The sequence below is a fragment of the Lissotriton helveticus genome, chromosome 7 (genome assembly GCF_964261635.1).
Source record: "Lissotriton helveticus chromosome 7, aLisHel1.1, whole genome shotgun sequence".
In the NCBI taxonomy this organism is placed as follows: domain Eukaryota; kingdom Metazoa; phylum Chordata; class Amphibia; order Caudata; family Salamandridae; genus Lissotriton; species Lissotriton helveticus.
In genome coordinates, this window is record NC_136068.1 from 1,019,104,313 (window position 1) to 1,019,120,349 (window position 16,037).

At 45.5% G+C, this 16,037-nt stretch overlaps 1 protein-coding gene across 1 annotated transcript in view; it reads right to left on the reverse strand.

Moving 5' to 3' along the window:
• The window catches only part of CLINT1 (clathrin interactor 1), a 630,396-nt gene that overhangs the window by 503,871 nt on the left and 110,488 nt on the right, over window positions 1-16,037 (reverse strand). The window contains exons 2-3 of the mRNA XM_078653723.1: window positions 14,966-15,070; window positions 8,780-8,876 (exon numbers count right to left, since the gene is read on the reverse strand). Coding sequence (XP_078509849.1) covers window positions 8,780-8,876; window positions 14,966-15,070 — 202 coding nt within the window. The remainder of the gene's footprint in view (window positions 1-8,779; window positions 8,877-14,965; window positions 15,071-16,037) is intronic.

The following is a 16,037-nucleotide window of genomic DNA, read 5'->3' on the forward strand; positions in this document are numbered from 1 at the left end:
ACTTTAGAACGCCACGGCGTTGAAAGAGGTTTAAGGATCCCGATAGTGAGATATATCCTTTGACTAGATACCTCGCACTAGGCACCTCTGGTTTCCTTTTTTACGTTTCCCCGCACACGACCTATATGAACACACTACCCCCCCTCGACTCCAGAAACCATATCCCCAGGGACCCTGCCCCGAGGAGGAAAGACGAGTAAGAGGTAAGTAAAGGACTTATGAATCCATGTATTTGAATGTGCGCGAATGCTGTCTCCCCCACCCCCCCCCTTTTTTCCCTCCCTCTGCAGGTTACATCAGAGATTACAGCCGAGGTGTGGCGAAGATCCGAAACCTTGCCATGTCTAATGCACGAAACGGACTAGCGCCGCAAGGTGGGGTCTAAGCATGCCTACAGACTACTCACGTACCGAACAAACCCGAAAAATTAGCACAACCCTGATAAAAAGTGATCACCCTTAAACCAGACCGGACGAATGAACCCATGTCACGTATGATGCGAAACTATGAGGGAATGTGTGTGTGTGACTGAGGCGTCGACCCAACTGGTCGAAGGACCGAGAATGCGAGAAGTGCGACAAAATGGTACCTCCTTTCTTCTCTCCTTTTTCTCAAGGCGCGTCCCCTCTACCCTGTCTAATGCTCAAACTGCATGATTACAAGATCCTAACGCAGACCCGTGAATGCCCTTTACTGTGTAATGCACTAAATAGCCTTTCTTGAATACACTGCCACCCTCTCTGTTGCACGCGTACTATTTAGCCTGCCGTTGCACTCTCTCTCTCTCTCTCTCTCTCTCTCTCTCTCTCTCTCTCTCTCTCTCTCTCCCCCTCCCTCTATTTTTTTTTCTCCCACTCTTCCGAGTGATTAGCCCCGAAATTGGCAGATTGCCACCCCTAGCACACCACCTAATTGGCTTCAAATACCGTCAGTATTTGCACAAAAACTTGTCTTTAATACAATCACCCTGAGGCCGCGTCATTACCTCTCCTTTTCCGCTAGAAGTCAATGAACCAAGGTTGGGCCGTAAGGGAAAGGACAGGTAAGACGACAGAGGTTCCCTAATCTGACCCGAAATAAGGGAACTACATGTCAACGGCTCCTATGGTATAAAACAAGGACCTCAGAATACGCGACCCTCCCCTCCCCGAATGGTCGCAATACCCAAACCGAAAAAATGACCACCCCCGTTACCTCCCCTGTATATGTCCCTGGTTGTTTCCCATAAAACCCCTGTCCTTCCTAATTAAGTAATCGGGCTGTAAAAGGTTACGTAGGACCCAGAATGATGTTTTACAAGGTTAACAGACTAGTCCAAGGTAAAGAAAGCATCAAAATGAACCCCGTAGTAGTTGAAAAGCAGAATGCATCAATAGAAAGGAAATGTTTAGCCATGTTCGTCTCTCAGAAAAATACCTGTGTAGTAACTAATTGTAAAGGAAAGTCATAGTAAATCCAACAAACCCGTCACCGGTCATTCATATGCCAGTTATGACCTCTAAATATAACGGGCATTTTCATTCTTTGCCTAGAGCTGGGAGAGAAATAGACTTTTTGATCATCTTCATCTGCAAATTTTCTAAAGACTGTCTTTTCAAACTTGTCTAAGGGTACTGCTGTTGGAGGAGAGAAGGACCGGATGTGGGAGCACGAGGCCTGACTGCAGACTAAGGCACACCTGCGACATTAGCCAAGGCGAGACCACGACAGAAAAGAGCTGCAGGACGAGGCACTGTTTTCGACAACATGAGAAGAAAGGGTCGACCTGATGCCCCAGCTCGATGTCCAGAGCCTGTCGACAAGTCCCCGCTCTCTGAATTCGGTCACGCGCTCGCCTGTTTGAAGTCTCTCGTTCCCTTAGTTTGTTCCTAATTTGGCCTTGCTCCATCCCCCTTTTCCTCTGACCTACCCTATGGACTGTTTTGTACGCTCTTCTTCCATCTGAACTTTCTGACAATCACCTCAAAGGACACAGGGCGAAAAGGACCTTTACGACCAGAAACGCGAGGAAAGGGTCGTGCCCTGCAACGCAGAACTTAGAACAGAGCTGGACTTGTAGCTCCACCGCCGGTGCTCAACAGCGCCAACGAAAGACCACAAAGAACAATGAGAACTCGTAAAACTTCGAACATTTGACATCCTCAATCACCGTTTTTTCTATGCCTCATTTCTCTCCCAGCCGCCATTGTATTGATCCTGCTCCAATCCGAATCTGAAATATGTATTAACCTGCCAGTTCACGTTATGATATGTACTTGCTGCTCGCCGTTTTTGTATTACATTCCTATGACTTTCCTGCTGAACAAGTTTATCAAAGTTTATCAAATAGGCCCGCCTCCTGAAAACTAGAAATGTTAAAATGTATTGTTTACAACTCTTTCCACCTAGGGTTCCTACCGTTTTTCTCTCATGCCCACCACAGTAGAACCGAGTAGAAAATGAACCAGCAAGATGTCTTGAATATGTTAAAGGGAGGACTGTTGAAAATTAGTACGTTTTGGTGAACATTATCTGCGCCATCTTGCCTCTTCCCCTAATGCCACACTTTTGTCGTGCGCACCCGCCATCTTAGATGCCCCGATCAGAACGAACCCTTTTGCATGCCGCTGGCCCCTGACATAGCCCTTCGCCTTCACTAAACCTGCACGCTGGCCACCCCCTGCTTGCACCTGCCTTGAGTCATAAACCCCTCTTCGGCGCTGCTCTGCCCCAGGCCCTCATCCTGTTCCCAGCGCGACACCTCCCTGCTTTCCTTTCATGATCTCCGGCCCTTAGATGCAAACCCCTTTTTCCCCGTGTGCCCGTTTTGTCCTCCCCGTTCCCAAGCCGACACCCAGCTCTGCCGATACCATCCTTGCCCCTCCCCGTACAATAGAAAGCTCCCCCCATCAAAGAATACCCGGGTTGATCAAAGCCCCCACCCCAGGAGATCCGATCAAACCCCCCACATTCCGTGAATCGGCGGATTATCCAGCTGCGCGATGCTCATCACCCGTTGTGACTAGGGTGGGGACTTCAACTGTAAATGTGTGTGGGAACGGGCCCAAAGGGGAGTTCCGAGAATGTCTTTTCCGTACATCAAAGCTTTAACATGTATGTGTAATCTACAATAAAGTCATAAATGTGTGTATAAGAGGCCAGGCCTCAGGAATACAGTTAGAGCACCTCAGAACGATACCTTCTGTCCGTTTCGTTGTGTTCTCCTCCGGAGAGAATAAAAAAACCTTGTTTCCTGCTTTCCAGTCTCCAGCGCCTGCCTCTTCATTTGATTAAGTAACTAGAGGGTCACAGAGGCAATACCGCCGGGCAAATATCGATTGTCCCCGACCCGATTGAACTTTTTACACAGCCCCATGCAGCACATGGTCAAAGGCCATGCACGGTGGGTGGGGGGGTTGGCTTTACGTATGGTAATAAATATTACTTTACATTTAAAAAAAATTAAACTGGAAATTCACTGGGAAATAAAACCATGTTTAAAGTAACATTATACTTAAATGAAAATTTTTGTGACAACATTACCTTTTAAACTAAAAAACACAATCAAATTCACCAGTTATAGTTATCTTAAGTAGCTAACTCGTGCCCTAAGGAAACTATAACTCACGCCCTTGCTAATTACAACTAAATACTCCACATATTATATCACTTATGACACGTTCTATAACATCATTGAAAACATCACTGCAACATTTGAAAATATATCATTGATGACAAGACTGTGAATGAGTGGGGGTAAGTTATAGTTACTTGACGGACAACTATAACTGGTGAATGTCATTTTTTTTTTTAAAGATTTAAAATGTTACGTTGCCACTGATTTTTTCACCTAACTATATTATTACTTTAACCTTTGTTTTATTTCCCAGCATTAAAATATACATATTCGTCTCTCCCAGGCAGTCTGGAGAGTCACACCTTCCTGGACCTGGAGGGCTTTTCTCTGGAATTAGTTGCTCTCAACTACACTAGAATGATAACTTTTAATGCAAGTGAGCTGCTGAAATCTGGCTCATTGTCCAACATTTATCTTGACTAAGCCAATGCCTGCATGAATCTTTAGGCAACATGAGAGTACCTAAATAAAAAATGCGACCCTTTACTAGCTTCCAATTAAAACACCAACTCAACAATATCAGTTATAATAACTAATAGACATGAAAGGAGCAGTTGTGAGACTTGTGTCAAAACATTACAAGAACCAATTTAAGAAAGGGGCAGTAGGGCCTTAGTCTTCACACTTGTTAATTCCATGCCCTTACCAACCCCCCTGTCCACCAAACTCTTCAAGTAAATAAATGTCAACGTGTGTCCCAGAGTGACAAATATGTTTCAAAATTATTCTATAAACGTGGCGGCTCAAAACATATTTAACAATTAAAACATTGCAGTTATGTTCAGGCATCCAGTTTGAAAAAGTACAAATACAGGATTGCAAGCCTGCGATGAGCAGCCTCGTTTCCCTGCAGTGTAAACATAGCCACAGTTTCAGCTTTTATCACACATAGACGTCTGGACTTTGAGGGTTATTTGAAGCTCCTCCCCTGTATAGAGGGGGGAAAGGCTGGCTTTTCAAACACATCCTTCGCCTCCGCCATTCCCAGAGTGCTATTCAATCAAGTGAAGTGGTCTTTGTAAACAAACATGATAAAACTCTTTCACAAGGTAAGCTATAGCACCTCAGCAGCTGACAAAGCATGCACATATGTAAAAAAAGGACTGCACAGAGAAATCCTGTTCACCAGTGGGAGAAAGCAAGAAGAGGTCGGATTCAAGTGGGCAAGCAACTCACAGATGCATTACTGGGGAGATATTTTAGACAATACTATAGGCAACTAGTACTATCAATACTTTAAAGTTCTTTACCACACATAGACCCATGGAAGCACCTAACATCTTGCGCTCAATATGTAAACATCTGGTCCTAACATGGTACTAACTCTCTCTTTTTTATGTGGTATGCCACTGGATTCAAGCTAACCTGACTGATGAAGGGTAATACCCAGAAACCAGTCCCAGGATGCTGGTTTCCGGTCCAGGGAGGACTTGGCTTGGCAGTTCGGTCTGGACTGTTCCCATGAGGCACAGGGTCAAGACTGATTTGCTTATGGCTGGGTCTAAACTGGTGTGGCATGGTGAGCAAAAGAACGAAGGATTTAACCCAGATCGCTTGACTGGGGGAGAATGTATGATTTATTCAGCATTCCATCCATCATTTGTTTGCGTATCACTTTTCACCCTAAGTGGGATGGGTATGCCCAGATGTGGTTCCCTTGCTCACTATGCCACTGGATTCAAGCTAGCCTGGCTGATGAAGGGTAATACCCAGAAACCGGTCCCAGGATGCTGGTTTCAGGTCCAGGGAGGACCTGGCTTGGCAGTTCGGCTGGACTGTTCCCACAAGAAACAGGGTCAAGACTGATTTGCATATGGTTGGGTCCAAACTGGGGTGGTGTGGTGAGCAAAAGAATGATGGATAAAACCCAGATTCTTGTGACTGGGGGTGAATGTTTGCATTGTCCAGCATTCCGTCTATCAATTGTTTGTTTTGCATATGTCGCCCTAAGTGGGAAGGGTATGCCCAGACGTGGGTCCCGTGCTCACTACACCACTGGATTCAAGCTAGCCTGGCTGATGAATGGTGATGCCCTGAAACCGGTCCCAGAATGCTTGTTTCCGGTCCAGGGAATCCCTAGCTTGGCAGTTCGGGCTGGACTGTTACCACAAGGAACAGGGTCAAGACTGATTTGCATATGGCTGGGTCTAAACTGGGGTGGCATGGTGAGCAAAAGAACGATGGATTTAACCCATATCTCTTGACTTGGGGTGAATGTATGATTTATTCAGCATTCCGTCCATCATTTGTTTGCGTAGCACTCCTTTTTAGGTCTCGCCTAGCGTTGCAGCGCACATGCGCTGCTCGCTCGGTGAGACATACTGTTAATGAAGAGATTTCAGAAGAGGACTCGAAGCCCCGTCCCTCTTTTTCATTGGCTGGCGTCACCATTTATGCTAAACGGTGGGCTGCCATTGGAAATGAGTTTTTTTCATTGCCCCCCTTTTCCCTTCTCGTCCGGCCCATTCGGACAGGATCGTCTGCTTTGGGCTGTCGCAAAGCAATTTCTTATCTTTAGGGGGGCCATCTGTTTCTAATTAGCATGGCCTTAGCGCTGCCTCACTTATTTAAATAAGTTTTCAATTTTGTTCAAGAGGCGCGTGTAGGGCCATCTGCTTTTTTTCTTCAGTTTGTTGTCTTTGTTGTTGCAGAATCTGATATAACAGTGCCGCATCACGCTAGCAGAGGGATTGCGGTGGAATGCATCCTTCCCAGCAGCCACCACCTTCTATCAAAGAAATGTTGGTGCGGGGATGGAGCTGCAGCAGAGATGGCGCAGAGGGAAGGGGTACAGTTCACCAAGGCCACGAGCTTTGATGGGCTCCAGCAGCCATGATCTTTCCCAGGAGCCCCGGCCTCCATCAAGACAGGCCATGTGCGCCTTCCAATAGGTGTGTGAATGGAGCTGCAGCAGAAACTGTGCAGGAGGGCGGTGGTCTGTGCTAGTGGATTGTTCCTCTGTCGCGTCTGAAGGAGCACGCCTTTTTATTTAAAGCATCCGCCTGACTGCGGCCACCGCCAGCTGGTCTGCCGAGCACTGGGCGCCACATGGCAGGGTCACCACCGCCTGCGGGACCAAGGCGGAGCTCTGCATTATCCATGGTGCACAGTCATCGATCATCCTGTAGTATCAGAGTTAGGGGCATCAGCTGCGAAGCGAGCCATGCGGGCCCTGGGCCGGTGCTGTGCTCTCTGTGAACGCTGCATGTCCCAAGGCATGGGGGTCTGTGCTGGTGCTGTGCGCTCCGTGAACGCTGCATGTCCCATGGCATGGGGCCTGGGCTGGTGCTGTGCGTTCCGTGAACGCTGCTTGTCCCATGGCATGGCGGTCTGTGCTGGTGCTGTGCGCTCTGTGAACGCTGCATGTCCCATGGCATTGGGGAGGGGCATGGGGGTTCTGTGCTGGTACTGTGCGCTCTGTGAACACTGCCTGCCCAATTGCACGGGGGCCCTGGGCTGGTGCTGTGCGCTCCGTGAACGCTGCATGTCCCATGGTAAGAGGGTATGTGCTTATGCTGTGCACTGTGTAAACACGGCCTGTCCCATAGCATTGGCGCCCTGGGTCTGTGCTGTGCGCTCTGTGTGCACTGCCTGTCTCATGGTATAGGGGTCTGTCATGATGCTGTGCACTCTGTGAACCCTGCCGGCCCAATGGCATGGGGGCCAGGGCTGGTGCTGTGCGTTCCATGAACGCCGCTTGTCCCATGGCATGGGGCTGTGCTTGTGCTGTGCGCCCTGTATACACTGCCTGTCCCCTGGCTAGAGCGGTCTAGGGCTGGTGCTCTGCACCCTGTGTGCACTGCCTGCCCCATGACACGGGGGTCTGTCCTGCTGCTGTGCGCTCTGTGTCCTATGGCATGGGGGTCTATCCTAATGCTGTGCGCTATGTGAACACTGCCTGTCCCAAAGGCATGGGGGTCTGTCCTGATGCTGTGCAGATCTCCATGATAACGTTGAGCTCGAGACCTATCCAATCTTGAATTAACCTTGGCCTATGAGAGTTTTAGGTAGAACATGGCAGTCTGGTTGTTTAATTTGGGGTGATCTGATGAGGGAGATGTTTGGAATTTGGGGGATACAGAAATTAATTTTGTTCATTGTGCTGTAAGGACCGCTATGTTGAAGTGGGGTTGGGCGCAGCACTCAAGGCGCTTTCCGGTGAGTGACCACAATGCCTTTTAATTTTTTTAAAGACATTGCCATTTACAATGTCAATTGCTCAAAATAATGTCATTGCGAGACCGATTGCATTGTAAATGTTTGTTCCTTATAGCAGTAGTAGGGAATTTGGAATACTTGAGTTCAAAGTGTTTGCTATACATCCACCGCTCGTGTCCAATGTAGATAGCCTATAATGTTGCTCCATGTAAGAATCCAGGCCACATGTAGAGTGCACATGACAAATGACTTGACTCTTAATTCACTAATGCCATTGTTTTCATGGCGGGGGATAGTGGGTATGAATATTTTAATTTCATGTTTAAGAACTGTTACCTTAAAAACATGTTGCAATGCAGTGATATAATCCGATGTACTAAGGTGAAATGCTTCTGCAAGTTATAGAAATGAGATTTTGTTCATTTTGAAGAGTCCTCATCATATTTTTGTTATGGTGTTTGTTGCACAGTTTGCATACCATGGGTGGTGCATGGACTCTTGGACCCCCCTCCAGAATCTCGGCTCTCCCTGTTAATTAGTGGCCGTCCGCCGCCGAGACACTCCCTTTGAAATCTCTCCATTGCAACATCCAGTGGTGCTCATCTCAAACTTTCCTTTCCGTTTCTGGAGTCGCAGATATCTGGCAAACTTCCCCATCACAGGGACTCAAGTGTCACTCGCCTTACAAACGACCTACCAAACACTAGTGGCATTTGCCACGTAATCTCTCCACCAGTGTCTCTCACATGGCACTAGGTAATGTCTCACCCTCTTTTCCTCACATTGCAGTCCGCATGTAAACTGACCATATAAACTCCTCAGTGGTATCCACTTTGTAAGTTCCTGGCATAATACTCAACTTGTAAAAGCTCCACCTCGGGCACTGCGCTTGCGCACACCATGTACTCTGTCTCCCATCTGAAAGTGACGATCGCCTTGTAAACTCTCTGACTCCGATCATCAAGTGCATTCACTATGTAATCTGCCCACCCATGTCACACTCACCTTGTAAACTCTCCGCCAGTTCTTCCGATTGTCCTTCAACATCCGCGTCCAGAGCATGTTCATCAGCTCCGGAAACTGCTCGTACATGAAGGTGGCCCTGAAAGAAAGCACGAAATGTTAACTGAACTCTGGTGTCACAACCTGAACTGCCAAGCATTCACCGCTAGATGGCAGTGAGGAACCGAGTAAAAAAGCAGCACAACCCCCAAGCACAAGAATGCCTAAAAGAATGATTAAAGAGGAAAACTGTCGAGAGAACTGTCAACTGTTTACTTTAGCAGCATAGTCACAGGCGGCCTTTCCAACACGGAGTGACTTGTGCCTCGTGACTGCCTCTGTTAAAGGTCAAGACGGGCACCGTTATCTTCACAGCGCAAAAACGGCCGTAGAAGTCCATTAAAACAAACAATAAGATGGGAATAGTAATTCTGAGCGCAATGGGGGCAGGAGGTTATGGCCGTGGCCAAAAGGAACAAAATATTACGTAACTATTTTGCTGCCCTTCCACCTTCAAGTAGCTGAATATAAAGTAATACACACCTTAAATGAAATATAAATAAATGCAAGTTAAACTAGCCAGTAGAAAAGGCACTATTTTACGTTATGAAACCTCTATTGGATCATTTTATCTCTGCAGATGGTATGTGCGCAACAGGAGGGTCACAGAATTGAATCCTGGTTGGTGCAGTGGGAAACAGAGACTTGTGTAGTTTTAGTGCCACGGGGTCGTAGCCTTTGCTCGAAAGCTCTATGAATATGTATCACACAGTAGAAGATATACGGCCACAAAATGTGCAAATCTATGAAAGCTAAGGATTAAAAAAATACAGTGTTTCCAAAATATAGATTTAGTACTACGCAATCAGCCTGTACCTAGTGCAGACATTTTACCATCGACTGCCTTAATTGTCCCAGAACGGTTGCCTTTTAACAACAAACATTGGCAAAGCCAATACGTCTCGCCAATGGGACACCTACTGGATTTGTCAAATGGGGACGGGGGTAGTGAAGAAACAGAGATGAGGTGCGTGGGAGGGAGGGGGGGGGGGGGGGGAGAGAAGACACAGGCTTGAAAAAACAGGGAGCTGATGGGGATAAGTAAATGTCTACATTTATAATGCCTCGTCACAGGTTTTTTTTATTTATTATTTATTTATGGTATTTGTACATATACATAGAGTACAGAGGGATATCTTCATATGGGTAACCATCCTGTGAGGTACAAGGTAAGTGGTACATGGTAAATATCTCGGATGGCACCCCTTTGTTGGTTATACAATAGTGGTAGGATGAAGATAGTATAGGAGGAGAGGAAAGTGTGAATAAGTATAGAGAGAAAGATATTACAGGGGCAAATCCGATAGTATCAGCAAGCCTAATGGCTGTAACACATAGTTCATTGTGCCATAGTTCGTTCAGTCCTTAGCAAGCAAAATAAAATAACTCACATGCAGCCACTCTGCTTAACAAGTATTGGTGGCTTTGGCAGCCTTAAAGTGTCAAGCGTTTCACTGTACATTACAGGAACTGGCTGTCGCACCAGCGCCTGCTGAAGTAACGAGCCAAGCACAGAGAGTATGCACACGTACAGTGCGCCGGGTGTTCGCCTCACCCCTCCCGTTAGTGATCCTCTAGGGCGCTCTGGTTCTGCTAATGGATCGAGCATTATGAGAATCAAAATGAGTGAAGGAGTTTTACATCACATGCCAACATTAAAAAAAAAACTATGCTTAAAAGAAAGTACAAAACCAAAACTACAGCACAATGTAAAAAAATGGGCAAATGTGACGATAAACAAGAACGGAGCTCGAAGCGACATTATTCACAGCGACGGTGACCAAACAGGCTGCCTCACTTTCCCATCATGCCATGCCTTCCTACAATTGGTGGGTACTTGGGAGTTTGAAGGTAATGACTCCCAATTTAATGTCAAGACTCTTGTGTACTCATTCGCTGTGCTAGTAGAAGATATCATCAATATCACTGGATTAAGTAAAATTAGGTCTATGCACATTCTGCTTCCATGCGAAGCTGTGCCAGATCTAATAGGCAGGATGAACGTCAAAGATATCCGACCACCAAATGGATCGATTTCTATGAGCTCTATCTGAAAGAAAAGCTCAGAGTGCTAGACAGCAAGCACGACCAGCGGAGGTCAGATGCTGAATACTGCAGCACAAGCATTCTTTTAACGCACTGACCTGTGGTACAAGCATATATCCAGGGACTGGAAAATACTACAATCAGTGCTTTAAATGGGCCGGTACTCACCGGTACGGAGTACCGGCACTTCTTAGATTTGTCACTCTGAGTACCGGCACTTCTCTTCTGCCAGAGGAGAGTACCGGTACTCATGAAAAGGGAGGTCACTGGCTGAGAGTGCGAATGAGAAGGTGGGGACATTTCTGTCAGCCAAGGCGCCACTTATGTAGCCCCCATCCGAGCCCCTGCTGAGCTAATGGCAGGGCTCACTTGAATAATGTGAGGTGCTCACGGTCACGCTGTGCTAAACAAAGCAGGGTGGAGATTCATTTTACCTGCTAGTGTGCGAGTGTGATTTCAAAGCGCAGCACTTCAGGTAGTGAAAAGTACTTTAAACATATACATTTTAGCAGTGGCAAGGGCGGCAGATTCTCACACTTCCTGTACTTTCTCTGGATCAGAGGGTTAATGCCCAGACAATGCAATGGAAGAGGCTCTTTGAGCGCTAATCTAACAGCGTGCTGCACTGAGAAACCCACCTTCCTAAAAAAAAAATGTCTCAATTACCCAGTGTGCCTGCATTTGTATGTCTGTTTTTTTAAGAAAAACGCGCGAGAGAGAGAGAGAATCAAGGAATGCTCAGGAGGTATTTCAAAGAAAATGGGTGGCACGTTGTGTGTACATGTCTACGGTGACAAAGGTTCATGAATAACGTAGTAGGGAATGTTGGTGGGTGAGTGAGTGAGTGGATGGATGAGTGAGCTAGGGTGGATGTATTGATGGCTGGATGAGTGAATGGATGGATGAGTGAATGGATGGATGAGTGAATGGATGGATGAGTGAATGGATGTATGGGTGAAAGAGGGTGGATGATTGGGTAAAAGGGCGGATGATGGATGTGTAAGTGAAAGATTGGATGGATGAATGGATTGAGGGAGGATGGATGAAAGGGTGGATGATGGATGAGTGAAAGGAGGTATTGAGTGGATGGTATAAAGGAGTGAAAGGGTTGATGGATAGATGAGCAAAAGGATTGATGGATGAGTGAAAGGGTGGATAAAGAGATGGATGAGTGAAAGGATGAATGGATAGGTTTAAGGATGGATGGATAGGTTTGGATATGAAGGGTGGACAGACGGAATAGTGAAAAACTGAATGATGGATGAAAAACCGAATAGACGACAGAATGTAAAGGGTAAATGGTGGACATCAGCTGGTAAATGGTAGGATGAAAGGATGACTGGATAGATCGATGTAAGTGACAAGAGATATCTTCTGGGGAGGGTCATGATGATTTGCTTCATTTGCTAGTTGCCATAAGAGCTTTGGTTTGATGTGGGGTTATTTTCAGTTTCTTCCTACTCACGTGCTCAAAAATATATAGTATTGTGCCAAACATCATCAATTAACAGTATGGCATTAAGAAGGTGAAACTATTGCAAAAAAAAGGAAAAGTTAACATATTATTGCATTTCTCTTTCATTTTGTATAATGAGTTATCCTGCTTTGTTTATATATACACATTTATCATGTGTTTTGGTGTGTGCTGCAACTATTATGTAAGTTGTTAATTATCATTATGTCTTGCCCTTAGCTCCGCCCAGCCCTGCCCACTCACTACAACGTTAGCTCATTTTAATGAGTACCTGCACTTATTTTTTCCCATTTAAAGCACTGACTACAATCACACTAAGACGAGTGAGGAAAAAAACACAACCATGAGTGGTACATGCAATGGTGTGATGCCTCCATATGTATCTGATCTCCTATGGAAGGTACTTTGTTAACCAGTGGCATGCTTGGAATCCACTCCCTGGGCACCGAGGGGTGACGGAGGCACAATCACCAGGGCTTCAACACTGCTTTCACTGAAGTTTGCAAGTAGTGATATCGCCTCACCTTCTGCTATAACCACTCACGTGGCTAAAGGAAGGGGACTGTAAGTGCTGTCAGTCTTGAAAAGCCCAAACCCGGGACTGACAGTGTCCATTCCCAACCTCGTCCTTCATTAATTCATCATACTCAATCGCCTTTTGTCACTCTCTGAAGCCTGTAATGCTATACAAATATTAAGAATACAGTTGTTAAAGTTCATCACAATCACTTTGAAATTAGAAATCATATATATACATTTTTACATTATGATAATTTTCTCATATCATGTTAAATTTCAATCAGCATTAACATTTGACACGCCCGATGCATTTCGGTACCCCAATGGTACCTTCCTCAGGGGCAACTCTCAATGGGAACATTTCTGTGAAGTCTCGCCCGAGGGTACTTTGGACTGGTTTGAATTAATGCTGGGTTTGAAATCTGTAAGTCGGGAACCTGAAAGTTGAACTAGCTTCACGTATCTAGTGTTAGTATAATCCTGACTTGCTCACAGACGCCCGCTGGAAAAGCTGATTGAAATTTAACAGGATAGGAGAAAATTATCATAATGTACAAATGCATATATGATTTCTAATTTCAAAGTGATTGTGATGAACTTATGATTTGTGACATACAATATGAATTTTGTTGAAATCAAGAAAATTAAAAAGCACGAATAGTGATGGTATTATGAACTAATTTAAAGTTAAAAGCACAATAGGTGTGGGAATACACCGAGTGAACAGTGCATGATTGGACTAACCGTTAGGCTAGTCTTACCTACAGTTGAACCTACGAGTGACAACCCTTTACTATCATAGGAGGTCTAAATATTAATAAATCAGGAGTGCTCCTAACGCATCCCTCATCCACCCACCGGAAGGAAGTACATAAATAAATCAAACAAATGTCATTAAATACGTTGCAACGCGCAATATATTTTGTTTTATTTATTTACTTATGTACTTACCTCCGGCCGGCCGTATGCCGGAGTTTACTACCCCCCACCCTGCCCCTACACCACGCAACACTCCCACTACGAGCCACTACTGGAGGCGGATCGCGCAGAAAATAAAAGCACACTGCTTTAGTGAGGAGAAACGTTCCCTTTTGACCCGCGTGGCAAAATACATACAAAAATAAACAAGCGTGGCAGCGGCAGACCGCGCTGAAAATAAAAATAAAAAAAGAGTGCTTGCACACTTATGAAGGAGACTGTCAGGCCACAAGTGAAAGATCCAGTTGGGATGGGCCGTCCTAAAAGGAGACAGGGCGGTAACAAGGAGGGGCTAAGAAGCCTCCTTTTCAATTGTGAGCGAGCGTTTAGCATGGAGGATGACGCGAGGGAATCAAAAAGATAGGCAGGGCTTCAAGTTCCCTTCTGAAAGCGTACTGATGGCAATAAGCCCCGCAGAGCGAGGAGTGCATGCGCAATCTAGCGCTCCGTCTGCGAGACCTAAAAAGTAGGGGGACAGTTTTGCTAGAATAAAGTTCCCTGCAAGGAAGAGGGCTACGGTTCTTTCAGAAGCCCAGGGCTACCATATTTTCTCAGGAAAATAAAGCTAAAGGCTTCCTTTACTGCCAATCTTTTTAACAAGCATTGTCAAAGTCAACAAGTCCCGGTTTGATATGTAATACGTGCATGAAACATGGGAGGGAATCAGCAGGAGTGGATAGACAGGGTTACAGTTGTACAGTAACCCCTCCTGCAGTGTTATGTTATGTTGTGTTGTTATGTTATATGTATTTATATGGCGCACGGCTGCCCCAGCAAAGGGGCTTTAGTGGAGGCAGAAGGATACATCCAAAGAGCCTATGGCATTAAGTGACAGATGAATAGTCCCTTAGGGCGAGTCAAGACATGAGTAACCAGGTCTCAACCCAATAACTCAAAGAGGTTTGCAAAGAAAGGCAATGACTGGAAGGGACAAGCAAAAGCCCACCCCATGAGTATTGTTAGCAACAGGTCTATTTGACAGCTGCACTGTCAAAACACAGAGCTAATAAGGGACAACCCAAGTGCTGATTTAAAACTTCTGGCTTGCCTTCTCTACCGCTGCTCACCTTGCCCATTACCTCCCCACGCAGCAGTCCACAAACCATACTTACTTGGCGATCTCTCCCATGAGCTGTCCAGAAGGTCCCCAAGGGTCGTCATTTGTTGCCTCCCGAACCTTTGACTCTATCTCGGAATAATTCATTACCACATTGGTGCTGCAAGTGAAAAAAACATGTTGAGATGGAGACCTAGTAGAATCAAGCACCGTCACGTTGTGAGTATTTCAGATATTGCTGCAACAAGCAAATCTATGTGAATGAAACAGTGCCCTGTAGAGAAGCACTAGAGACACGGTACTAAGCCAGCCCACTAGACAGTAAGAGTAATTGTTTTTGCCCACTTTTGACATCTTAGTGCTGTGAATAACAGGTTGCCTAATTTAATGGTACTATGTACGCTGACCTCGTAAACACAGAAGGCCAAGGAGGCCTAACCAGAATTCAAAGTTGTGCCCTGCAAGTCACAATAACAATCTTCCATCTGGAGTAGAAGATCACCGAAGTTTAACAATCCTGTTTATTAAAGTGCAAAAATTGGCTCCTTTTAATGAATACCCAGTGTACAAAGACAATCAAAGAAATAACGCAAATGACAGCATACTGGGCCTTATGTAACCGAGGAGGACAATGCTCTGGGTTCAGGGGTTTTGCCCACTCTGTTACCCGTCCACAAATCAAGTAGTACTAGCACATGTAAAGTTGATAAGTAGATCAGCAAACTCTGTAAAAACACAGCGAGCCATTATTGACCGCAGCCCATTGTTGACGCCTGCCTGCTCCTAACTACCATTTGCTAACGATCTATACATTAAAATGTACATACCAATAAAGTGAGGCATGATTGAAACCTCTCCCCTTAAAATTTCCCAACAAGATCCCTAGGTATATGCCCCATACTAGCATATTAATTTACTCAAGAAAACCGGGCAATATTAAGACACAGAAACAATAATGGAATTTTACAGCAAAAGAGCACAGGGAGAACTCAAAGAAACAAAACCATCAATTACTAAATGATTTCTATAGCGACAAGCCTTAAGGAATACAAAAGAGTACAGTAAAACTCCTACAACTTTAAGCCACAAAACTGACTGATAAGAGGAGATTCGAACACTAGAACCTA